The following is a 27,121-nucleotide window of genomic DNA, read 5'->3' on the forward strand; positions in this document are numbered from 1 at the left end:
AGGGGGTTGGACTAGATGACCTCCTGAGGTCCCTTCCAACCCTGATAATTCTATGGATTCTATAGGGCTCAGGAAATTTCTTATCACTGTGCCTTAAGAACTCACTACCACTGCAATACTAGGGCTAGCCTCCAACCTTGTCCCTAACGTTCATCTGGATTTATGTTGGTGACTGAGAGAAGTCGAACATGCAAGAGAGGGGTTTGAACCTTTTATGAATACAAGTGCTTTCTGGAAAGATTTGCTGAGAGCACTACTGAAGTATAAGGTGCATGGTTCTTTTGTTATTCCTCTGTGATAAACATTACAGCAGTAATAATTTGAACTTCTTAGAACCAATAAAAGCGATCACTGGGGCAATGCTATGCAACATGCTGAGCTGCCCTGGCTGTGAAATTGAATTTCACAGCCACACTCCATTTAATATTAATAAGGCAAATATATACTACACTACGGCACAGAAATGATTTAACTCCAATGGAAATACTAACCACAATAAGGTCTCAAATGTTTTCACTTTTGGCTCAGAATGTAGTTCTCAGTGAATCAATGAAGGGCTGTGGATACCTTAACAAAGAGCTTGCACAGAAGCCCTTCTCTTTTAGACTGTGATGGACCTGTGTGGCAGCTAAGGATGCATGTGTTTACAGGTTGTAGAGGAGAGCAATTGAGGAATCTGTTTATTTGTTTTCCATTTAAGCAAAAGCACTTTCTCATACTTCTCACACAACTATAACCCAGGGGGGAGGTTTACTCCTGAAAAATATAACAAGAGTATTCATTGTTTACTCCTGAAAAATATAACAAGAGTAGGGTTCTATTGTCCCTCAGTCTTTGTACATCTGTACAGGTGCGTAAGGGGTAACTCATCCCCTTAAATGGCCTATCCAGACCTTGGGTTTGGGTATGCAGGAGTAAGTGGGTGATGTACACCTGATCCTATTCCCCTCCTCACTCACACACAAACACCTGAGCAGGAATCTGTACGTAGGTGGAACCAAGGTTCCACCACCTGAACATGCTGGCCAATGGAGAGTGTAAGAATCGTTCTTCTTGGAGTTATTGTTCACGTCAATTCCAATCAGGTGTGCACACACTGCATGCAAGGTCATCAGAAAGTTTTCTGTTAGCAGATCCTGGCGGGTCGGCTGTGGAGCCCCTGGAGTGGCACCTTCATGGCGCTCAATATATAACCCTCCAGACCAGACACCCCTTCAGTTCCTTCCTCCTGTCTGTGACGGCCACTGGAATTGCATTTGCTTGTCTTGCAAGGGCTTCCCTTAGTTTTCTTCTTTAGCCTGTAGTTTTGTAGTCTAGATTTCAGTTAGTAGTTAGTTTAGATTACTGTATATAGTAGTTTGGGTTAGGGTGTGGGATCATCCTCTATCTTTTACTTGCATACTTTCACGTAGCCATTCGGCCTGCGCACAGACGGTTCCTATGGTTTGTGGTCAACCACAAACATTATTAGTTCACGGTCCTCCCATTTGGTCTATCAGTGGCTCCCTGAGTGTTCACCAAGTGTATGTTAGTCATAGCAGCCTTCCTCCACAGGAGGCAGATGCAGGTATATCCCTACCTTGACGATTGGTTAATAAGGAGGCAGGTAGAATCTCAAGGCCAATTAGTCAGATTCACTTTTGAGACACTGGGACTCCTCCTCAACATGAACAAGTCAACCTTATCACTGACCCAAAGAATAAAATTCATTGAAGCAGAGCTGGACTCGGTACAGGCAAGGGCGTTCCTGCCAGAGACCCAGTTCCAAGCCATAACCAACATTATTCAAAACCTCAGGTGGTACCCGACCACTACAGCAAGGGGATGCTGGAGTCTCCTCGGCCACTTGTCACTGTCAGCCTTCACTTACGTGGTCCAACATGCCAGACTGAGGCTCAGACCTCTACAAGTATGGCTTACACTGGTCTACTGCCCAGGGCGTGACAGACTGGACTCAGTGGTCACTGTGCCAGAGCAAGTACTCAAGTCCCTCCGATGGTGGCTCGACCCTTAGTCGGTGAGCAAGGAAGTCCCCTTCAACAGCCCACAACCCTCTCTGTCCCTAGTAACCCTCTCTGTCCCTAGTGGGTTGGGGCATTCACCTGGGAGATCTCTGAATGGAAGGCATATGGTCGCAGAACGAGTTCTCACTCCATATGAATATCAAGGGGTTCAGAGTGGCGTGACAAGCCTGCCAGACCTTCCTGTCCCTACTACAAGGCAGTGAGTGGCAATGACCAACAACACCATTGCCATGTTTTACATCAATGAACAGGGCAGAGCCCATTTCTCCCCCATATGTTGCGAAGCCCTTCAGCTATGGGGGTTTTGCATAGCCCACTCCATTCACCTGGAGGTGTCATATCTCCCGGGAATACAGAATGAATGAGCGGATCACTTCAGCAGGTCATTTTGCAAACACGAGTGGCTCATCTATCCAGATGTCATATATTGCACCTTCCAAAGGTGTGTGGGGGGTTCCCCAGTTAGATCTCTTTGCCACACAGAGCAACAGAAAGTGCCCAACGTTCCTTCCAGAAACACAGCCCAAGCTCGATCTTGGATGTGTTCATGCTACCCTGGGGGAACCGTCTTGTGTATGCCTTTCCACTCGTCCCACTCTAACACAAGGTACTGCTCAAGATTCACATAGACAAAGCAGAAATAATTCTGTTGGCCCCAGCATGGCTACGCCAACATTGGTATACCATGCTTCTGGAGCTGTCCGTGGACACCCCAATCCTGCTACCGCTTTACCCAGATCTCATCACCCAGGACCACGGTTGCCTTCACCACCCAGACCTCCAGTCCCTCCATCTCACCGCGTGGAAGCTTCATAGTTAAACCCCCTGGAGCTCCTGTTCTTGAAACTGATAAGGCAGGTTCTCCTCGGCAGTAGGAAACCATCTACCTAACTAAGTGAAAGAGGTTCACTTGCTGGTGTGCCCAGCATTGCACACCTCCAATCCAGTCGCCTATACCACTCATCCTGGATTACCTCCTGCATCTGAAACAACAGGGCCTAACAGGATCATCCTGCAGGGTACACCTTGCTGCTAGTTCAGCCTTCCACCCGGCAGAGTTTGGGCATTCCATGTTCGCCATTGTAGGGCATTTTCTCAAGTGCCTGGAAAGATTATATCCACAAACTCGACGACCTGTGCCTGCATGGGACCTCAATCTGGTCCTCTCCAGGCTAATGGGGCCCCCTTTTGAACAATTGGTGACTTGCTCCCTTCTGTATTTGTCGTGGAAGGTGGCATTCCTGGTCGCCATCACATCGGCTAGGAGGGTGTCCGACCCACCCTACATGGTCTTCCACAAAGACAAGGTGCAACTCAGGCCTCACCCAGCCTTCCTTCCCAAGGTGGTGTCCCAATTTCATACTAGCCAAGACATTTTTCTACCAGTCTTCTGTCCTAAGCCTCATAACAGTGCACAGGAGCAGAAGCTTCACTCATTGGATGTCCGGCGTGCACTATCATTCTACATCGAGAGCACTAAATCTTTCAGGAAATCGAACCAGCTGTTCATTGCGGTGGCAGACTGGATGAAAGGGCCCCCAGTTTCTTTCCAACACATTTCTTCCTGGATCATGGACTGCACCTGCACATGCGACGAGCTGGCTAAGGTCCCAGCCCCAGCTATTACGGCACACTCCACCAGGGCGCAAGCCTCATCAGCGGCTTTCCTGGCCCAGATCACCATTCAGGAGATCTGCAGAATGGCAACGTGGTCATCAGTGTATACGTTCGCCACTCACTATGCTATCACTGAGTATTCCAGAGATGATGCGGCATTCGGCAGAGCGGTACTCCAGTCAGCGATTCCTTAACTCCGACCCCACCTCCGGATTACAGCTTGGGAGTCATCTGATTGGAATTGATGTGAACAGTCACTCGAAGAAGAAAAATGGTTACTCACCTTCTCATAACTGTTGTTCTTCAAAACTGTTGTTCACACATTGTTCACATGTTGTTCACTTTGGTTGTTGAACTCTAATAAGATGCACCTGGGAGAAGTCTAGAGTCCCATCCAGAACAATGCTGTGGTGAATTCTGAAGTAGCAGGGTTTAATAATGTCTCTGTTAACTTTATTTTCATATCTTCTGTTAAACTTTTTTCTTATCTTGAGGCTGATTCTGCCACCTTTACTCACATTGAATACTGGAAATATTTTCAGAGTGCAATGTGACTTTTCACCAAGTCAGGTACTGTTGTATGAGGTCTAGCCCTTTAGCTTCTCCTATGTCTGTTGCTATTTTTTTGTTTCCCACTATAAATCCTGTCTCTGTTACTGCCTTTTTATTTTGTTCTGAACCATCTGCTGTTTTTTGGGTGGGGTTGTTGTTTTTTTTTTCTGTTCTAACCCTTTTACTCCTTTTTCTGTATTCAGTTCTGTGCTGGGTCAGTTATCCTTTCTTATTTCAGACCCCATAGACATTTCCCATGCTTGCTGGATTTCTCTACAAGAACCTTCTATACATTTTAGTTTGCTCTTGTCAACTGATGTTAAAGTTTACAAAAGTTAAAATTAGAAATAAGGAAGGAAAAAGAATCCATACCGCAAAACAGTATCAAAAAATGAAGGCTTTCCCAACAGGTTCCACTTAACAGTTAAAAATAATGCTGTTATGTATTGGGACAAAGCTCTGTCCTTGCCTCCATGGGTCCCGTGTTTCGTGGCAGATTTCGCTAGCCTCAGAGGCTCACTGTGACCCTCCACGTAACCCTTCTTTCTCTAGAGACAAGGGTCACAGTCTACTGAGCCATTTTCATCATAAGCCAGCAAGGGAAGTGAGGAGAAGTTATCCTTCCTTGCACAGTCTCTGTTGTCTCCCAGTCTCAGTGATTAATCAGGGGGCAAAGATAGTGGTGGTGGGGGGAGCCCGGGCCCACGCTCTACTCTAGGCTCCGGCCCAGGGACCCGTGGAAGGAAAAGGCCTGGGTAGGGACCGTCGAATCGTGGAAGTCAACGAATGGCTACGCAGGTGGTGTCGGAGAGAAGGCTTTGGATTCTTTGACCATGGGATGGTGTTCCATGAAGAAGGAGTGCTGGGCAGAGACGGGCTCCATCTTACAAAGAGAGGGAAGAGCATCTTTGCCAGCAGGCTGGCTAACCTAGTGAGGAGGGCTTTAAACTAGGTTCACCGGGGGAAGGAGACCAAAGCCCTGAGGTAAGTGGGAAAGAGGGATACCGGGAGGAAGCACAGGCAGAAATGTCTGTGAGGGGAGGGCTCCTGCCTCATACTGGGAATGAGGGGCGATCAACAGGTTATCTCAAGTGCTTATATACGAATGCACAAAGCCTTGGAAACAAGCAGGGAGAACTGGAGGTCCTGGTGATGTCAAGGAACTATGATGTGATTGGAATCACAGAGACTTGGTGGGATAACTCACATGACTGGAGTACTGTCATGGATGGTTATAAACTGTTCAGGAAGGACAGGCAGGGCAGAAAAGGTGGGGGAGTAGCACTGTATGTAAGGGAGCAGTATGACTGCTCAGAGCTCCGGTACGAAACTGTAGAAAAACCTGAGTGTCTCTGGATTAAGTTTAGAAGTGTGTGCAACAAGAGTGATGTAGTGGTGGGAGTCTGCTATAGACCACCGGACCAGGGGGATGAGGTAGATGAGGCTTTCTTCCGGCAGCTCACGGAAGCTACTAGATCGCATGCCCTGATTCTCATGGGTGACTTTAATTTTCCTGATATCTGCTGGGAAAGCAATACTGCGGTGCATAGACAATCCAGGAAGTTTTTGGAAAGTGTAGGGGACAATTTCCTGGTGCAAGTGCTAGAGGAGCCAACTAGGGGGGGCACTTTTCTTGACCTGCTGCTCACAAACCGGGTAGAATTAGTGGGGGAAGCAAAAGTGGATGGGAATCTGGGAGGCAGTGACCATGAGTTGGTTGAGTTCAGGATCCTGACGCAGGGAAGAAAGGTAAGCAGCAGGATACGGACCCTGGACTTCAGGAAAGCAGACTTCGACTCCCTCAGGGAACGGATGGCCAGGATCCCCTGGGGGACTAACTTGAAGGGGAAAGGAGTCCAGGAGAGCTGGCTGTATTTCAAGGAATCCCTGTTGAGGTTACAGGGACAAACCATCCCAATGAGTCGAAAGAATAGTAAATATGGCAGGCGACCAGCTTGGCTTAACGGTGAAATCCTAGCGGATCTTAAACATAAAAAAGAAGCTTACAAGAAGTGGAAGCTTGGACATATGACCAGGGAAGAGTATAAAAATATTGCTCGGGCATGTAGGAATGAAATCAGGAGGGCCAAATCGCACCTGGAGCTGCAGCTAGCGAGAGATGTCAAGAGTAACAAGAAGGGTTTCTTTAGGTATGTTGGCAACAAGAAGAAAGCCAAGGAAAGTGTGGGCCTCTTACTGAATGAGGGAGGCAACCTAGTGACAGAGGATGTGGAAAAAGCTAATGTACTCAATGCTTTTTTTGCCTCTGTTTTCACTAACAAGGTCAGCTCCCAGACTGCTACGCTGGGCATCACAAAATGGGGAAGAGATGGCCAGCCCCCTGTGGAGATAGAGGTGGTTAGGGACTATTTAGAAAAGCTGGACTTGCACAAGTCCATGGGGCCGGACGAGTTGCATCCGAGAGTGCTGAAGGAATTGGCGGCTGTGATTGCAGAGCCATTGGCCATTATCTTTGAAAACTCGTGGCGAACCGGGGAAGTCCCGGATGACTGGAAAAAGGCTAATGTAGTGCCAATCTTTAAAAAAGGGAAGAAGGAGGATCCTGGGAACTACAGGCCAGTCAGCCTCACCTCAGTCCCTGGAAAAATCATGGAGCAGGTCCTCAAAGAATCAATCTTGAAGTACTTGCATGAGAGGAAAGTGATCAGGAACAGCCAGCATGGATTCACCAAGGGAAGGTCATGCCTGACTAATCTAATCGCCTTTTATCATGAGATTACTGGTTCTGTGGATGAAGGGAAAGCAGTGGATGTATTGTTTCTTGACTTTAGCAAAGCTTTTGACACGGTCTCCCACAGTATTCTTGTCAGCAAGTTAAGGAAGTATGGGCTGGATGAATGCACTATAGGGTGGGTAGAAAGCTGGCTAGATTGTCGGGCTCAACGGGTAGTGATCAATGGCTCCATGTCTAGTTGGCAGCCGGTGTCAAGTGGAGTGCCCCAGGGGTCGGTCCTGGGGCCGGTTTTGTTCAATATCTTCATAAATGATCTGGAGGATGGTGTGGATTGCACTCTCAGCAAATTTGCGGACGATACTAAACTGGGAGGAGTGGTAGATACGCTGGAGGGGAGGGATAGGATACAGAAGGACCTAGACAAATTGGAGGATTGGGCCAAAAGAAATCTGATGAGGTTCAATAAGGATAAGTGCAGGGTCCTGCACTTAGGACGGAAGAATCCAATGCACCGCTACAGACTAGGGACCGAATGGCTAGGCAGCAGTTCTGCGGAAAAGGACCTAGGGGTGACAGTGGACGAGAAGCTGGATATGAGTCAGCAGTGTGCCCTTGTTGCCAAGAAGGCCAATGGCATTTTGGGATGTATAAGTAGGGGCATAGCGAGCAGATCGAGGGACGTGATCGTCCCCCTCTATTCGACATTGGTGAGGCCTCATCTGGAGTACTGTGTCCAGTTTTGGGCCCCACACTACAAGAAGGATGTGGATAAATTGGAGAGAGTCCAGCGAAGGGCAACAAAAATGATTAGGGGTCTAGAACACATGACTTATGAGGAGAGGCTGAGGGAGCTGGGATTGTTTAGCCTGCAGAAGAGAAGAATGAGGGGGGATTTGATAGCTGCTTTCAACTACCTGAAAGGGGGTTCCAAAGAGGATGGCTCTAGACTGTTCTCAATGGTAGCAGATGACAGAACGAGGAGTAATGGCCTCAAGTTGCAGTGGGGGAGGTTTAGATTGGATATTAGGAAAAACTTTTTCACTAAGAGGGTGGTGAAACACTGGAATGCGTTGCCTAGGGAGGTGGTGGAATCTCCTTCCTTGGAAGTTTTTAAGGTCAGGCTTGACAAAGCCCTGGCTGGGATGATTTAACTGGGAATTGGTCCTGCTTCGAGCAGGGGGTTGGACTAGATGACGTTCAGGGGTCCCTTCCAACCCTGATATTCTATGATTCTATGATTCTAATAATATCAGCTATGGTAGCTCACCTTTTAGAAACACGACATGTACAATTCCCCGGGCTACTTCCCCCACAGCAACCCTCACTTCCTCAAGCTCCACTTCACCCTTACCTCAGGGCCTCCTTCCTTGTGTCTGATATGGTATGTACTACTCAGCCTCTCCAACAGCACAACTTCCTTCCATAGCTCCTGACATACACCTGACTGGCTGGGAGGCTTTTAACTAGTTTCAGCCAGCCCCTGACTGGCTTCAGGTGTCCCAATCAACCTAGCATTCTCCCTGCCTTCTGGAAAGTTCTTAATTGGCCCCAGGCGTCTTAATTGACCTGGAGCAGCTGCCATTTCACTTATACTCGTACCAGAGATTTGTTTAGCCTGGAGCTAATATATCTATCTCCCACTACTTTTCTATAGCCATCTGGCCTTGCCCCGTCACAGTATCCATCTGTACCTAAATACCTACATCACAGAGCTGTTGTGAGGATTAGGTAATATTTGTTTATGAATCATTTTGAAGATTAAATGCATTACATCCAGTGGAAGGTATTATTACTTTCTATCCTGCATCTCTACTCCATTAAAAACAACATCAAGTCTAAACTTTAAAGCATCTTTCACTCTTATGAGGTGCCTAATATATTTGCATATTCCATGTATATGAACATTAAGCGCCAATTGCCTACTATCCTCGGCTTTTAAAAAGAGTAGATTGTTCATTGACAACAACAACAAAGACTGTTCTTGGTTCAGAGTAATGATTTTGAAGAGAAAGAGGGAATGCATTATTTCTGCATTCTAAGTAAAGGAGTAAAAGCAGGTGAACAAAGTGAAGCATGTTTATCTGTGCCATCTCTCATCTTGCTTTGAAGAAATTACACTTTGATATTGTCAGAAACCATTCCATATTCAGGGAAATAAGATGTTAAGCCTTAGGGGGAGGAGAGGAAACACATTAATCTAGGATGAACATTTTGAGATACAAAGCTTCATATAAGCAGGTCATCCAGCAGCAGCTGATATAGACAAACTGTTCTCGGATATAAATTATCACAGTGCAGAGGCCTCCAAGTTAAAGAAGCCACTAGGAGAGACTCACACTCATGGCTGTACACTAGGAGAGGTGGTGTCTTTTAGAAAGCACCTCAGAGAAGATTTTTCTAGCTGTCTTTCCATGATTGGGGGAGAAAAAAATAGCAGTCAGAAATGCAGATGAAAACAGTAACTATGTTTGAATTCACGGAAGTGGTGCAAAAGAAAGGATTCACAGATATCTGAGATAAAACTAGGCACCAAGCTAACCCAGAATGTGATAGAAGCTGTTCCAGAACTTTAAAGCATTTCTACAGAGAAAGGACACAAAAATGCTGTCAAAACCAAAAAGGATTTAGCTTGAAAGTTATCCTTACAAACCAATCAGATATTTTCAAAAAATGTTGAGACTGGAAGCTGTGTTTTACAGAAAAGCGTAAGCTCCTTCGCAGCTGAGAAGAGCCCATTTAGTTCATTGCCTACATAACCAAAACAATGATGCCACATAAATATTTTGAAATGTCATTTCTCTAGATATAGACTCATTTAAGAACAGACAAGACACCTATTATTTGAGGATTATAAAGATACTAATCCTTTCACATAGGCTGTAATAATGGCCACTGGCCAGGGTAAAATTCAGTGACTATACACTTCTGATGGGCTTACATGCAAAAGGCCAGTGTGTCTTGGATGCTGAGAGCCGAACTCCATCATGAAATGTAGAATCCAGGATTATCATTTTATCCTGCTGATCAAATGGAAAAAAAAATTCCCTAATTGTGATGTTACAATCCATAATCTTTATGGAAATATGCTTATGATATGGATATGGCGTAAGAGATATATTTTATGCAAAATGGGTCTTCTAAGATATCATCAGAGAGGTTATAATTTACTGAATATGATTATCCAATTTGTATGCATGTATCATTTCTGTATCTAAAGTCAGGAATATTGACTATGTAACAATTCTGATGAAGTGGGTTCTAGCCCATGAAAGCTTATGCCCAAATAAATTTGTTAGTCTCTAAGGTGTCACAAGGACTCCTTTTTTTTTTTTTTTGCTGATACAGACTAACACGGCTACCACTCTGAAACGAATTACAACTCTGTGTGTATTTGAGAGACACCCACCAGACAACAGGCCATCAGCCTCAATGGGCCATTAGGAAAAAGACAATGAGTCTTCAAAGATGTGGATTCCCCCATCTTCCGGGAGTTCCTTCCTGTGTACATTGCAAATAATTCTGGTTTCATGGTTGCTTTGACACTGCAAGGTCAGGTGATAATGTCACCTGGTAAAAAGTGCCATCTTGAACATTGCTGGTACTTTTTCACTGGAAACAAAGGCTTCCTGCCTTATGTAAATTCTATTTAAGGCTGGGGAGTAAGGAAAACAGTAAGAAAAAAATCTTCTCCATTGCCTTCCTGCCCAAGGAGAAAGACTGCTGAAAGTACCTGAACAGACAAAGGAATTGAGCTGTGGGAAAGGCAAGGGTTGAGTCAAGACTGAGACAGAGGAGTATACTCTGTAAAGAGAAATACCTGGAACTCTAAGCTACAGAAACTCTGCAACTTGCCTAAAACAACATTTAGGGTGAGAAATTACTTCTTGAAACCAGCCTCTAAGATCTTAAGCTTAGTATGCGTGTTTTGTTTTATTTGCTTAGTAATCTGCCTTGTTCTCTTTGCTATCCCTTATAATCACGTAAAACCTGCCTTTTATAGTTAATAAACTTGGTTTTGCTTATTATTAAACCCAGTTTGTGGAATTTCTAATGTGGCGGGGGGGGGAGGGGAGAAGTTGTGCATATCTTCCTCCACATCGAGGGAGGGGGCGAATTTATGAGCTTACGTTGTATAAATCTCTCTATAGTGCAAGACCATATTATTTTGGGTGTACTTTCCAGATGGATGCTGCACTTGAGTGCTGGGCAATTTCCTAGCTGAGTCTTCTCATAGAGAGCTGTTTGCAGACTCTGTGTGATTCTACAGCTGGTGCGTTCCTACCTGTGCATGCGTGCTGCCAGAGGCCAGAGAGCCTAATTCAGCAAAACAGGGAGAGGAAGCCCAGGCTAGTGGAGCAGGCAGGCTCAGTGAAATCCCAGTAGATCAGGTGGCATCCCAAAATGGCGGTCCAACCCGTCACACTAATGACCATCACTATGGCATTAGAAATATCTAATCATGACAATATGCATAAGCTCAATAAAATATCAACAAGATTCAGATACATATCCTTGATCTACACAATATTACTGCTTCAAGAACGGTATCATTTGGGGAAAAGTATGGATGGCTATTTGTATTAGCATTGCTATTTATCAGTTGTCCTTTTTTTCCCCAACTATGCAATGTGTTGGGATATGTAAGGGTTAAATAAAGACATGGAAAACCGTGAGTGTGTTGGCATGATATCAGGGAGTAGACACAGGCATGCACTATTCCTTTGCTTAATAAATAAAGTGTTATCCCTTTCCCATCCCTCCTCATTGATAAGGGTTGCAGCTGCATAAGAAATGTAGGGATCTAAAGGATACCTTTTGAAGAAAGAAGTGTTATTTCCTCCTCCCTTCCTTTCCCAAATTCATAAGCGAGCTCTGGGTCATGGCCCCTTCCACTCTCATCTGAGAACTGCTGATGAGGGAGATTTATGGCAAAAGACTGTTGCAAAGAAATGTATTTTCAAAGTAAAAATGCTTGTATGACATGCGTAATGGGCATACTAACAGTGGGCATACTAACAGTATGGGTGTTTCTATTACTTAATAAGGTTTTTGGGGGCATTGTAACAGATGTAGGCATTTACATGTTAAACTTAAATAAAATGAGTGTGATGTAATTAATCCAGTGCTTACTGGACAATTGTCCAGGGGAACAAGTATCGCGATAAAGAAGCCCGTACTCAAATCTGCCTCTGGGTTAACCTGTATCTTTCCACCTTTTGTGATTGATGGCATTGTCCTTGTTCTACAAAATTCCAACATCATACCTGAAGAAAAGTATTCAGAGTACAATCTAAGATACTTATGATTTTGAATGATAAATGATTACCCCCGAGCCTTGCAATTATGAAAATGTCCTTACAATCCTCCAAAATCACTTCCATGTTAACTTTACTCCCCTGGCATCATAATGTTAATTATACTCCTCCAAAACAAGTACCACAAACTAGATGAAAAATGTAAAGAACAAGCATTCTTTGTAGAGAAAGAAAACACTTGAGCTTCAGAAGAAACTTCCAGTACCTGAAAGAAGTTTAACTCTCTCTCTTTAGAAAGCTTCCTTCTTTGAGAGTCTGATCCAATTCCAGCTGAAGTCAATGGAAAGAGTCCCATTTACTGCAGTAGGCTTAGGATCAGGCCCCTAATATAAATCTATATAACATGCATCTTTCATCAAGAAGAAAAATGTTTTGAGTCCCAAAAGTGGTACTATAGGGAAGGATTATTTGATTTATGCAGAACACAGAGTTCTAAATGCCAATAAAAGCTGGGAAAATAATTGTATTAAAAACACTTCCATAAGAATGTTGCAATCTATTACTTTCAGAACAATACCATCTGGTCATATCTTAAAGCAAAATGAACAGAAACTATAAATTAAAAAGCTTCCAAAGATCTCAAATTGTTTAGTCCATTTCAGGGTATAAATTAACATTTAGATAAAGAATATTTTCATTCTATGCATAATAGGAGAAACCCTGGAGTAATTTCTTTGAACAAGCAACACATATATGAGAGGCTTTTTTCTCTTAATTTTAAGTTTATTTTCATATAATAGCACTACATAAAGAAGGTTAGAAGACTGGGCCTAATCTTACACCTATTGAGGTCTATGAGAGTTTTGATTTTGGCTTCCTTAGGAACAAGATGGACTATTTTTTGGTCACAATTTACACTGAGCTTCTGGACCACAGATTCACTGCTTCCTGTTTAAGGCCCCAATTAAGCACCTGCTTACAGAGTCAGTGGGACCAATCACAGACTTAAAGTTTAGTGTTGCCTTATGTGACCTTGCGGCTTTCCCTCTTTCCTTTGTAGCATAAACTGTGGATCATTTGCCAGGATAACCCTATCCCTTGCCTGTGGCACATAATAGTTTTGTCTCATCTGGACTCTAAAACTTTGGTCTAATTTTGGTTGCTGGGTTTAGTGTCACAGTGCTGGCTGGTGTTGGTAGCCTGTGATATAGAGCAGGTCAGATTGGATGTTCTGGTGGTCCCTTCTGAGTCAGAGAGAGTCAGAGAGAGCTTTGCTGGATCAGGACCTGAAGCATGACACGATATATCTAGCAGTACAACCAGAGTGGATAATGCAAACTGTTTCCATTATATTAATTCAAATTTTAAAATGCATTTGTTTGGGTCAGGTTTGTTCTCCTTGTATATATACTTTTTGTGAATACTTAGAGTAGCTGAGTTTTACTGGCACGAATGTTTACAGTAAGAGTATTTCAACCCAAATTGTGAATTCACCTGTTGGAAGAATTTGTACCAGAAACATTTGTGCACTTATCCAGACCATGGAACAGAAACAATATAATGTTTTGTGTTTGTGCAGCATCTAGCACAAGGAGTCCTGGTCCATAGCTTTGTCTACATGGGGAAATTTACTAGCATTACTATACCAGTATAATTATATCACAACTGTACCAGAGTAACACCTCATGTGGATACACTTACTTGGAATAGCAGTGGCTTTTTTCAGCTAAGCTTATGTCCCACAAAGAGGCCACTGTTATTCGGTGTAAGTGTCCATGTTGAGAGTTATACCAGTATGACTGTAACAATATAATTATACCAATAAAGTAATGCTGGTAAATTTCCCCATGCCCTGAGATTCCTAGGCACTCCCAGAACGCACAAAACACTGTGCCACTTATTTGACCACAACTAAGCAACATAGTTTCAGTTTGAAACATTTCAAATATTTGTGACCATTTAATCAAGTGAAATATATTCATGGAAGTTTGCAAAAATATTAATAAATAATGAATTAATTCAAGCAACTTGTGAATTGCATAGGGATATTCCACCAGCAAAAAAGCAGTTAAATTTCTCTCTCTCTCAATCTCTCTCTCTCTCTCTCTCACACACACACACACCCCCCATTCATTGCAAATTATGAGCTCAGTTCTATCGAACACAAGTTTTATTTGGAAGAAACTTTCCAAAATACTGATGAAGGGCACAGTGTTACAGTGGAGAGCAAAACAAAAACAAAAAACCCCTCTCAAATTATACTCTTCTGTGGTGCTACTGGGGAGTCGAGTACATAATTTTTTAGGGTGCTCTGAGACCCAGGAAATCCCATTTAGCAGATCTAGCAGCACTCGAAGATGCTCTCTATCTGGTCTTTTTAGCAAGTGAGTTGAGAGCATTGTGTTTTTTTTCCTCTTAATTCATATGCCTGGTAGGAATTTTTGCAATGGGACTACTTGTGGGAGTGTCTGCTCTATATTGTGCACTAGCTGGCACAAGCTAGCTCTATATTGTGTAGATATGTGTATGTTTATGCCCACAAACTCACAGCATACTAGTGGTGTGCGGGGGGCGGGGGGGAAGCATAGCTAAGACAGTTGCAGAAGGTTCAATATGAATGCTTCAATTTCTAATGCAAAAATTGGAACTGTAATGCCGACCGACCCCAGTCATTGGCAGGCGGGATTGAACCTGGGACCTCTGGAGCTTACTGGATGAGCCTCTACAGCCAATCGGCTGTTAGCTAAGGCTCTAAGCAGACTCATTTAAACACTCTCTAAGTGGTCTCGGTGCCACTAGATGAGACAGAACACCACACCCAGAAGGTGTGTGGGTTGCACGACAATGGTTTTAATAGCTTTTGACTTTAATAGCTATGTCTGCTTTTGACATTTATTTTATTTGAAAATATGTAATAGCTGCTTATTAAGATATATTAAACAAAATTTTAATGCTGAAGGGTCCTTCTACAATGGATTCTCAGAAGGCTGGAACTTTTAAAAATGATTTAAAAATATCTTTAAACATGTTTAAGCAATTTCAGGTTCTCTTATCCAGACTCTTCTTTCCAATATCCTTCATACTTTTGCTCTTGCACAGTTTGTTTAATCTCTGACACTATCTCCTTTTATTAAGCAACTTCAGCTGCCTCCTTTCCCTCTTCCCACTTTTCAGTACCTTTCTTGCTTATTCTCCCTCTCTGCTCACCTTTTACCTTTCTCACTCTTATTCCCCCTCTTAATTATTTATATTTCCCTCAATATCATAGTATTTGAGCACCTCACAACCTTTAATGTATTTTCCTCACAACACCCCTGTGAGGTCGGGTACTTGAGGGAGAAGCACTATTTCCCCAATCTTACAGATGGTGAACTGAATCTCGGCGGGGCTAAGTGACTTTCCCAAGGTCAGACAGGAAGTCAGTGGCAGAGCAAGGACTTAGACCAGGTGTCCCAAGTCCTGGGTCATGTTTGTACTTACAGAGCCTAGGCTCACATAGCTATGTCAACAAAGCCCCCTAGTGGAGAGATAGCACATGCACAGAGAAGGAGGTGTTCTGCTGGCATAGCTGGCATCTGTCCAAACGACATTAGCTATGCTTACCAAGGCACTCTTCTGTCATTATATTTACATCTACACTAGAAAGTTTTGCCAGCATAGCTACTTCAGCTAGGGGTGTGTGACTTTTTGACACTCCTAGCTGATGTAGCTTTGTCTATAATGTAGATCAGGCCCTATACTACTGCTCTAACCCCTGTACACATCCTCCCTCTCTACCTCTCATTCATCCCTACAATTTATTTTCTGCTACCCTAGGCCCTTTGTTTCTTCTGAACATGCTACTAATGTTTCTTCATATATACTAGAATTATTACTAAGCTTGTGTGTATTCAAGTTTTTTAAATATCAAATTAATGGATTCCCGATTAATTTGAGGTAGTTAAGCTTAGTCAGAAGGGTAAGCAACAAATTTGTATCCTGGAACAACATTCAGGGAGTTTCCAAACGAGACTCTGCAAGTATATTGTCAAATATCTTAATTATTTGTCAATCAGTTCTTTTGAAATAAGTCTAGGCACACCTAACGTTTCCAATATAAACCAAAGAACTGTCAAAAGGAGGAACCAAATAGGAGGAAAAGCATTGATGCTGTAGTGAATTAACAACTAGTCCTAAATTCAAAGGCATTTACCATGGAGTCATACTTTGGAGAGCACCTTGGTTAAAATTAAACCTAGAACCTTCTATAGTGGTTAATATGATTAAATCATAAGATTCTCTTACCTGCTGAAGTTGGCTCCTCTTCATCAGATTCTGGGCCCAAAAAAGAAAAAGAAAGAAAAAAGTTATAAAGAAAGAAACTCCAACAGTGCTAATTAATAGCCATTTGGTTACATTTAAATATACCTACTAAAATCCAAAACTGGCAACACAATGGCATGACATGTGTGGGTTTTTAAATATAAAGTCTGAATCGACTGCATTATCAGATTTCAGATTTATTAGAAAACCAAGCTAAATCCACTGTGAACTTAACATATCTGTGTGTTTTACAGTCTTGCATCTTTATCCCCCCTCCCTCTGTCCCCCATCCTCCATATACATCTCCTGTGTAAAGACTATCGGTAAAACCTCATATTATTCGGCTGGAAGATATCAGACATTTCTGAGACCATATTAATTAATGGGAATAGTTACAGCACTGTTAAAAGAAACGTGTTGCCTTGCTGACCTGAAGAGAGAAAAAGAATAGGATTTTCAAAAGAATGTTCTGCTTTGGCCTCACTTGCTGCCACTGAAGTTAATGGGAAGTCCATCTATATTTCATAAACATACACATGGTTTTCCCTACATCCTTCAAAAGTGTTTAATCAAAGTGAAGGAAACCCCAACAAGTGATTAACTCACACACTCTTCTTATCCTAAGAAGTCAATGGAGACTCAGCATAAAGGTAACATAGGGAACTCTAAGAGGATAGAGAGCTCTAGAGCACTGTGGGGGTTTTTTGATCAGTATTCCTTAACATTTTAAAGATAAGGTTGTCTTTTGGTTTCACTGAAAAAACACAGTTTTTCCACTTTCCCTGCCACAGACATCCACTTTTTAGCTTGCTTGGAAAGCACATCTCTCTAAACGCTGGGCTGGACAGGATAAAAAACACACAAAGCCTCTGGGAGCACAAGTGAAGGTGGCCTGAGAACTGTGTGATTTGCTTCCTCCCTTCTACACCCTGACTACAATTGGCTGCCAAAAAGAGAGAGATTTCAAAGATTTTTGAAAACTTTGATCTCCTGCATGATTTATTTTTCCCTCTTCGCCTACATCAACATATATAACTCGAGGACTCCCTGTTTTTAGTGAAAATTTATAGCAGACACCTTTGGGAACTTCTTTCATCACATACGAATTGCACTGTGTATAAGTCTTGGGTAATTTAATATGGTGTTCTGTATGTTATTGTATATGACAATTATCCTGGACACAGGGATTATTTCTAATTGCACTAGAGTGAAGTAGTCTTTCCGAGGGGCATCAGAATCAATCAACAGAGGCTAATGAAATGTTGTGTGAGGCACCAGCCAGCTGCTTTCCTTTGATTAAACTCTTTTGAGGGGGGGTGGGTTTATTAACGCAATTCAGTATTCAGAAAGAACTGAAAAGGATAGGGAACAAGAAGCCAATAGACAACACAGTAACAAATGCCTATAAAACTCCTTATACAAATAAATGATCACTTGAGTAATGACTACTTTTGCAAATAAGCATATACAGGATTGGACTTAGATTGTATGACAGGAAGAAAATGTTGTTTTATTGTAGGTGTACTGAAATGAAAGAAAAGATGGTCACGTCAATTCAGCATTTACAGACAATAGGAGAGAAGAAGAAGAAGAAGAAGAAGAAGAAGAGGAGGAGCAGGAAAGATGCTTTGCTCTGCTGAGACAGGGCACACTGGAAGATGCTGGAATTTACTAACAGCCTCAGGTCTTGATGCAATGCCCATTTAAGTTAATTGCAAAGGTCCCGTTGACTTTAATGATGGAAAATCAGGCTGTAAACAAGCTTTCTGAGAGGAGAAAAAACAAACAAACTCCACATTGCTGAAAAGTTAAGTGCTGGCTCTATTGAAATCAAGGGGACTTTTGCCATTGTCTTCAAAGAAGCCAGAATTTCACCCACTGTCATTAATACACTCTACTTTGCTAGGCAGCCTTTGAACCTAACTAGTAGTGCTTTTGTTTGTGGTTAGACAAATCCACTGTATTTACAGATTTTCAGTTTATGATTTTTCTCTCAATTTTCTACCCAGTACCAGAGAAACATTGCTTATTTTAAAAATGGAATAGGTTGTATAGACGGTAAGCTCAGTGACAACATTGTAGGAAGAGACATGAAGAGTGGTGGAAACAGAAATGAGCTGATGACTTGCGCACTCAGTCAAAAGCAAACAAGCTGCAATTTCCCCAGCTACCAAGGAGCTGCAGGGAGGGCAGGAGGACTGGTGAAACATCAGCATGAACCAGAGAGATCAACAGAGTAGGAGAAACGGCAAGTGTGTCTGCAAATCCAGTAGTCTGTGGACCGGGAGGAACAGCGCCAGCACAAGGGGAGAGAGGAGTGCCAGCATGAGAGAGAAGAAGAGCAGGGACATTAATATCAGGAAGTCAGAAGCTTAATACAGACAGGGAGTACAGGTTCAGTTGCCCCAAACTGTGACAGAGATAACTAAAACTGTACTTGTCTGTTCTAAAGGATGATTACCATAACCTACTGAAAAGCTAGAAGAACTCACTACATATAATCAGAAGGCAAGATCTTGGCCAACATGATATTAACCAATAGAGAAGTCACTGCTCACAGTTAACTCATTTTCCCCTTTGCAGTCCAAACAGCACTCCAGAATATTCCAAAGCAGAAATATGCACGTTTAGAATTGCTTTCATGAAAAAGGCAAAGACCTAATTTTAGCTGTTATTACTGTATTTCTAAATCCTGGGCATGACTGAACTGGAAATATGTATTAAAAATTAAATATGAATAAATACAATATGAAATTCCACAGCCTTCTGCACACAGTGATTTCTTTATCAAACGAGACACAGCTTAAATTATCCTGCTGTCCATGACAGGATTTCTTTTATCAGCGATAGCTTGAAAGGCCACATCTGAAAAACAACCTGCTTTTAATAAGGCATTGGACTCTTTCATTTAAAAAAAAATGTTTGCAGCAAGACTCTGAATAGTACATGACTGGAAGTATGGGACTTCCCCTCCTACGTAACTGTGGTATAGTAAAATATGGACTGTCCTTGTAATGGACAAGCTTTCACACCATGTACATACGTAAGAGACGCACCAAAAAGAGGATGGGTATTTCAAAATTTGGTCACTCTTTTTAGTGTACTCAGAGATGGAGGGCTCTGCAGCCAGAAAGCCAGAATCTTTAGCCAGGTTCTTTGAATATTAACCTGATCCTGAATAAGTAATAAGCAATGTACAATATAGTATGTAAATGTTGTACTGCAATTTTGCCTTAATAAGAAGTATTTAAAAAAAGAATACACTATACATTTTTCATCCCAACTCAAACACATCAGCTCTCCACTTGCCATTACATTATTGATAAATAGATAAAAATATCATCACCACAACACTACTCCTGTGATTGGCAGCAATTTCAATCCTAAAGTTATTTTAAAAAAAGGCTATTTATATAATGACAGGTTTCAGTGTAACAGCCGTGTTAGTCTGTATTCACAAAAAGAAAAGGAGTACTTGTGGCACCTTAGAGACGAACCAATTTATTTGAGCATAAGCTTTCGTGAGCTACAGCTCACTTTATCGGATGCATACTGTGGAAAATACAAAAGATACTTTTATACATACAAACCATGAAAAACACCATCGGTGTTTACCACTACAAAAGGTTTTCTCTCCCCACTCTCCTGCTGGTAATAGCTTATCTAAAGTGATCACTCTCCTTACAATGTGTATGATAATCAAGGTGGGCCATTTCCAGAACAAATCCAGGTTTTCTCCCCCCCCCCCTTTCCACACACACAAACCCACTCTCCTGTTGGTAATAGCTTATCTAAAGCGATCACTCTCCTTTTTCTGTTGTAATATTGCAACTTTCATGTCTGTAATCGCGTGACCAGAGAGATTGAAGTGTTCTCCGACTGGTTTATGAATGTTATAATTCTTGACATTTGATTTGTGTCCATTTATTCTTTTACATAGAGACTGTCCAGTTTGACCAATGTACATGGCAGAGGGGCATTGCTGGCACATGATGGCATATATCACATTGGTAGATGTGCAGGTGAATAAGCCTCTGATAGTGTGGCTGATGTTATTAGGCCCTGTGATGGTGTCCCCTGAATAGATATGTGGGCACAGTTGGCAATGGGCTTTGTTGCAAGGATAGGTTCCTGGGTTAGTGGTTCTGTTGTGTGGTATGTGGTTGCTGGTGAGTATTTGCTTCAGGTTGAGGGGCTGTCTGTAGGCAAGGACTGGCCTGTCTCCCAAGATTTGTGAGAGTGTTGGGTCATCCTTCAGGATAGGTTGTAGATCCTTAACGAGTTGGAGGGGTTTTAGTTGAGGGCTGAAGGTGACGGCTAGTGGCGTTCTGTTATTTTCTTTGTTAGGCCTGTCCTGTAGTAGGTGACTTCTGGGAACTCTTCTGGCTCTATCAATCTGTTTCTTCACTTCCGCAGGTGGGTATTGTAGTTGTAAGAATGCTTGAGAAAGATCTTAACCCTAACCCTAACCCTAAAGTTGCGATATTACAACAGAAAAACTTCAAAACCAGACTCCAGCGAGAGACTGTTGAATTGGAATTCATTTGCAAATTGGATACAATTAACTTAGGCTTGAATAGAGACTGGGAGTGGCTAAGTCATTATGCAAGGTAACCTATTTCCCCTTGTTTTTTCCTACCGCCCCCGCCCCCACCCCCCCAGGCGTTCTTGTTAAACCCTGGATTTGTGCTGGAAATGGCCCACCTTGGTTATCATACACATTGTAAGGAGAGTGATCACTTTAGATAAGCTATTTCCAGCAAGAGAGTGGGGTGGGGGGAGAGAAAACCTTTTGTAGTGGTAAACACCCTTTTTTTCATGGTTTGTATGTATAAAAGCATCTTCTGTATTTTCCACAGTATGCATCCGATGAAGTGAGCTGTAGCTCACGAAAGCTTATGCTCAAATAAATTGGTTAATCTCTAAGGTGCCACAAGTACTCCTTTTCTATTTATACAATGAGTCTCACCCATGATAATTAGCAGTAAATTTCCCAATTATCTTATTTCAGAGATGAGGAAGGAGGAAAAACAAAAAATAAACTGGAAGCACATTACTTCACACAAAATCTGCTGGTTCATTATGCCTGGCAGTAGTTTGGCATGATCGGTCAAACCATTCTCGCACTGATTTCAGAGTGGGTGGGAGGGATCAGGAATGGGCCAACATTTGGTAGCTTGGAAAAGCCAGATACCTGACATGGATATCTCCACCAGTATGTCAAAGAAGTCTGTATAAAGTGGTGGCATGATAATGATCTTGAAGTATTTAGAGATGTAAACACCAAAACTGTACCAGCCTGCAACTTTAAAAATGTTTTAATTTTTTTTTTCTTTCTACAGTGGAGCTTTAATAAAATATATGATGTCATACGGCAGCACAAAGATTTTATTGCTATACACTTAGAACAAATTTGATGCACATTTGTGATTACTCATATAACTCACTCATGTTTTGGTCATAAGTGAGTAATACTATCATCCCCAACGTATGCTAATAAAACAAATATGCAATCAGAGAAGAAATAGATTTGAACAGAGGGTCCAATAATGTGAATTGTTTAGGGTATATCATATTACTGGTATGAGAGTTGCTATGAAAATGCAATGATGCAATGTTAGCATGGGAGTGACTGCAATAATACTGCGTTAAGCCTCAGCGTTCGACCATTATAGCGGTAGATGTTTTCAGAAGTGCAAGCAAACCCAGTCTGAGATTTGAGGTGTAGTAAATTTGAAGTCTATTAAGGGGGCAGGTTCACTAGTGGCTTACATTAGCTTTGTGTCGAAGAAAGGGGTCATCAGGGACACTGTTCCCTCTAAGCTGTGCATGTGTGCGTGTGCACACAGATCCTAAACCCTGCACACACGGCGAAACACCGCGCGCACAAAAATTTGCACAGAAGAAATTTTTTGCGCACACGGCCTGTCAAAAATTAGAGGGAACATTGATCATGGATTAATGCTAGATCTAGTTGCCTTTAACACTTTTTATTAATATTTGTAAGAAAAAGTAACTGGTGCATGATTTGGAAGAACTGATAACAATAAAAAACAGTGAACTATCTACAGGGTATTATTTCATACTCAAAAGCCTAAATATTTAGAGTTTTGTAAAATGCATTGAACCAAGTCTAATAACTGTCAACACCAACATCCCATAGTACGCAACAGTTTCTGGTTTTAACTTCAATTTCAAATGAAAGAAAATTTGAAAAGTTCCTTTTCTTTTTTGCACTAAGATTGAACAGTGACAACTAGTTCTGAATAACTGCAGCCATACAATTATTAAAATCATTGCTGGGAAATGAAGAAAAACAGAATGCAATTCTTTCAAGAAGGTTAACATTCAAAGTGCTGTTTAGATATGTTCATGGCATTGCTTGAAATAAAAATCAATAGGATAATTGACTTTTGGCATATTACAGTTGTTAATGGACACAGGAAGGTTGCCTATGTTGATGTTACTAGATCTGTCAACAGCACTCAATATACCATTGACCATCAAGTTTAGTTGCCTTGAATAGTGTGTTTGCTGGTGTGGTCATACATTTTTTCCTCTTACTTAAGAACACCGATATGAAGGAGAGGAGAGCGGAGAGAAGTATCACACAGATCAGTTTTTTCACCCCTCCTTTTGACTGGGAATTAAGATAAACAACAACAAAATACAGCTAACTGAACGAGTCAACTCAGTGCCTACTGAAGAAATCATATGCCTGATTGTAGTGATTTGTTTTTGAAATAATTATCTGGTACACATAGCCATTCAATGAAGTTCTGCCAACATCACAGCAGGCTGACTTTAGAGCACTAATTTTGAAACTAGTGGCTGTCTGTCATGGCTGAAACATCACATAACTATATAAACATATTTCTGTGTGTGAAGATACAATCAAGGCTTAAAAATATCAAGAAAAAATAACAAAATATAAAAGTATAAAACCTAATGTACTTCAAATGATAATTAATATTAATCACCCTGAGCACAGGTCTATAAATTATAGAGCAAAGTCTTCACTCCTCTCATATTTTATAAAACTTGCACTAACATACCAATAAAGAACCTTTTAAGTTAAATACTTATATTTTATAGCCCTTTTTAACTAAGTAGGCACCTGCTAACATCTGTTATAGTTAACAGTGCAAAACTCAGTCTATTATATCCCCATTGTTACACAAAGATACACATCTACAGAATGACACGGCTTATCAGTGGTAAACGCCAGACACCAGCAAACACTCTCATCAAGGACAAACAAGGTCACCTACGAACAACAGAAAAAGAACAAGAAATGCACTGGACAGAGCATTTCCAAGAATTATTGAACAGGGAGCCACCGAAAGTGGAAGCAAATATCCAGGAGGCAGAAGAAGATCTTGATATCACCAGACACCTCAACTAAGGAAGAGATCATCCAAGCCATCAAATCCTTAAAAATAGGGAAAGCTCCTGGAAAGGATAAGCTGAATGCAGAATTGTTCAGGGTAAATCCTGAGTTAGTCGCAACTATCCTGGCCCCTCTATTTATATCGATCTATCACAGGGGAAAAGTGCCAGATGAGTGGACCAATGGGGTTATAGTGAAGATACCAAAGAAAGGAACTGTCAGTGATTGTAATAACTGGCGTGGTATCACACTTTTATCTATGCCAAGCAAAGTATTGTGTAAGATCATAGTCCAGCGTATATCAGAGGCAGTTGACAGCGTTCTTGGAAAAGAGCAAGCCGGTTTTCAGAAAGGGCGCGGCTGCACAGTCCAGATCTTCACACTACAGAACATAATGGAACAATACTTAGAATGGCATAAGCAACTCTATATAAACTTCATAGCCTTTGAGAATGCTTTTGAAAGCATTCACAGGACCAGCCTATGGTGCATTCTGCGGGCATATGGAATCCCTCTCCATACAATCACATCATCAAAAGCTTTTATTTCTTCTTTACATGCAGTGTTGATCACAGTGAGCTTAGTTTTGAAGTCAAAACAGGAGCTTGTCAGGGGTGTGTCATGCCTGCAATCTTCTTCAATTTTGCCATTGACTGGATAATGCAGCATACAACAGAAGACATACCAAGAGGCATTAAATGGACACCCTTTTCATCCATTGAAGACCTGGACTTCACAGATGATTTCGTTCTCCTATCACATATCCAACACCATATACAAGAAAAAAACAACTGGACTCAACAAATTCAGCAGCAAATTGGACTGAAAGTCAATCGCAATAAGACAGCTATCATGACCTTTAATATTCCCTCCCAATCACCAGTACGGATAGAGGAATATGGTCTCCTAATTTAGAGACATTCAGATACGTGAGCAGCACCATCAGCCAGGACAGTGGAACAAGCCAGGACATCTGGAACAAAATCAGTAAAGCCAGGAACACCTTCAGGAGCTTAAATACAGCCTGTAAATCATCAAAATACAACACCAAAATCAAACTCAAGATCTATCAGACCTGCGAACTTTCAACATTACTTTATAGCGCAGAATGCTGGGGAATGAGAAAGTATGACATGTTCAAACTGTCTTCATTCGTACAACCTGCCTCAGAAAAATCCTCCATATCTTTTGGCCCAGAATAATCTCAAACAAAGATCTATTGACACAGTGCAGCCGAGAGGATATCAGCACCATCATTGCTAGGAGGCGCTGGAGATGGATTGGTCATGTGCTTCGAATGGAAACTGATTCCATCACCAGAGTAGTAATGGTGTACACCTGAAGGCAAGCGAAAATGAGGCTGCCCAAAAACAACATGACTAAGAGCTGTGGAAGCCAAGCTGAATACCCTGGGACAAAGCTGGGGAACCATTGAAAGACTTGCCATAAACAAACAGGAGTGGAGATGCTTCATCGCTGCCCTAAACACAAAAGGCGTAGTGGGAACATGATGATGATTTACACACAGAGATGCTCTCACCTTCAAGGCTGAAATTTTCCATGTGTGATTTTTTATTTGCTCGTTTATTTGTACGGTTTAAGGAAAATTTGATCAAAATACTTTCAGACATTTGTATATGGCTGGAAAAAACAAAGTCATTTCCACCAATCACACCAGTACGACAACAAAATCAGCTGACTATGTAATGTGAAAGTTGGACTCGGTGGATACACAATTTGTTTTCATTGAGTCTAGTGCCTTTGATTTGGGGCAAAACATTGCTTATAGTTGGATGGGATGTGAGAAAAAAAAAACATTGTGGGCTGAATACGGTATGCCTACAGAGCAAAAGCCTACCTGCACTAGCTTGAATACAACTAGCGCAGGAAATGACAGCGGCATAGATCAGCACAGTATTCAGAGTGGGCTAATAGAGTATGTACCCAAGGTCTATGCTAGGCTTGATAGGCTTGTACTACATGCGCTGAATACATTAGTAGTTATCAGTGTTCACAGTCAAGCTGGATGGGCATACCAAGTGGGGTCCCACAGGGATCAGTTCTGGGTCCAGTTCTGTTCAATATCTTCATCAATGATTTAGATAATGGCAAGGAGAGTACACTTATAAAGTTTGCAGAGTTGCGAGGAAGAGTTGCATGAGTTGCACACATACAAAATGGGAAATGACTGCCTAGGAAGGAGTACTGCAGAAAGGGATCTGGTGGTCACAGTTGATCACAAGCTAAACTGTTGTCCCCCCCCCCACAGCCAAAAAATAAAAAAGAAGCAGCAGCAAACATAATTCTGGGCTGCATTAGCAGGAGTGTTGTGAACAAGACACAGGAAGTAATTCTACTGCTTTACTCCATGCTGATTTAGCCTCAGCTGGATTATTGTGTCCAGGTCTGGGTGCCACATTTCAGGAAAGATGTGAACAAAATTGGAGAAAGTCCAGAGAAAGGCAACAAAAATGATTAAAGATCTAGAAAACATGACTGGTGAGGGAAGATTGAAAAATACGAGTTTGTTTAGTCTGAAGTAGAGAAGACTGAGGGCAGACATGATAACAGTTTTCAAGTACATAAAAAGATTGTTACAAGAAGGAGGGAGGAAAATTGTTCTCTTTAGCCTCTGAGGATAGGACAAGAAGCAATGGGCTTAAATTTCAGCAAGCGCAGTTTAGGTTGGACATCAGGAAAAACTTCCTAATTGTCAGGGTGGTTAAGCACTGGAATAAATTGCCTACGGAAGTTGTGGAATCTCTGTCATTGGAGATTTTTAAGAGCAGGTTAGACAAACACGTGTCAGGGATGGTCTAGATCAGTAGTTCCCAACCTTTCTTGTGGGAATAGCATATTGCTATTCCCAGAAGACTGTGGCAGGCGCTGGACACCCCGCCGCCGAAATGCCGCCACTGAGAAGCGGTAGCGGCAAGAAGCATCGCCACCGAAATGCCACCGAGAAACGGCAATGCTTCTCGGAGGCATTTCGGCGGCGGGGTGTCCTGCAGGCACACAAAAATGCCCCGGCGGGCGCCATGACACCCACGGGCACCACGTTGGGGACCCCTGGTCTAGATAATACTTAGTCCTGCCTTAAGTGTTGGGGATTGGACTAGAAGACGTCTCGAGGTCCTTTCCAGTCCTATGATTCCAGTCCAACATTACAGTTGCACAGTTAACAATAGAAAAGTCACGAAATGCACAGTTTAAGGGTAAAGACAGCCACACTGAGTTGATCATATTGTATGTTTACAGTATTCTCTCTTCTATTTTTGCTGATTAA

The 27,121-nt window shown here is 42.1% G+C and overlaps 1 protein-coding gene across 1 annotated transcript in view; it reads right to left on the reverse strand.

Annotated features, from left to right (window-relative positions):
- Positions 1 to 27,121, reverse strand: part of EDIL3 (EGF like and discoidin domains 3) — a 385,232-nt gene that overhangs the window by 226,124 nt on the left and 131,987 nt on the right. The window contains exon 3 of the mRNA XM_077816328.1: positions 16,428 to 16,457. Within this exon, the coding sequence (XP_077672454.1) occupies positions 16,428 to 16,457 (30 nt within the window). The remainder of the gene's footprint in view (positions 1 to 16,427; positions 16,458 to 27,121) is intronic.

This window comes from Eretmochelys imbricata, chromosome 5, assembly GCF_965152235.1.
Source record: "Eretmochelys imbricata isolate rEreImb1 chromosome 5, rEreImb1.hap1, whole genome shotgun sequence".
Classification (NCBI taxonomy): Eukaryota; Metazoa; Chordata; order Testudines; family Cheloniidae; genus Eretmochelys; species Eretmochelys imbricata.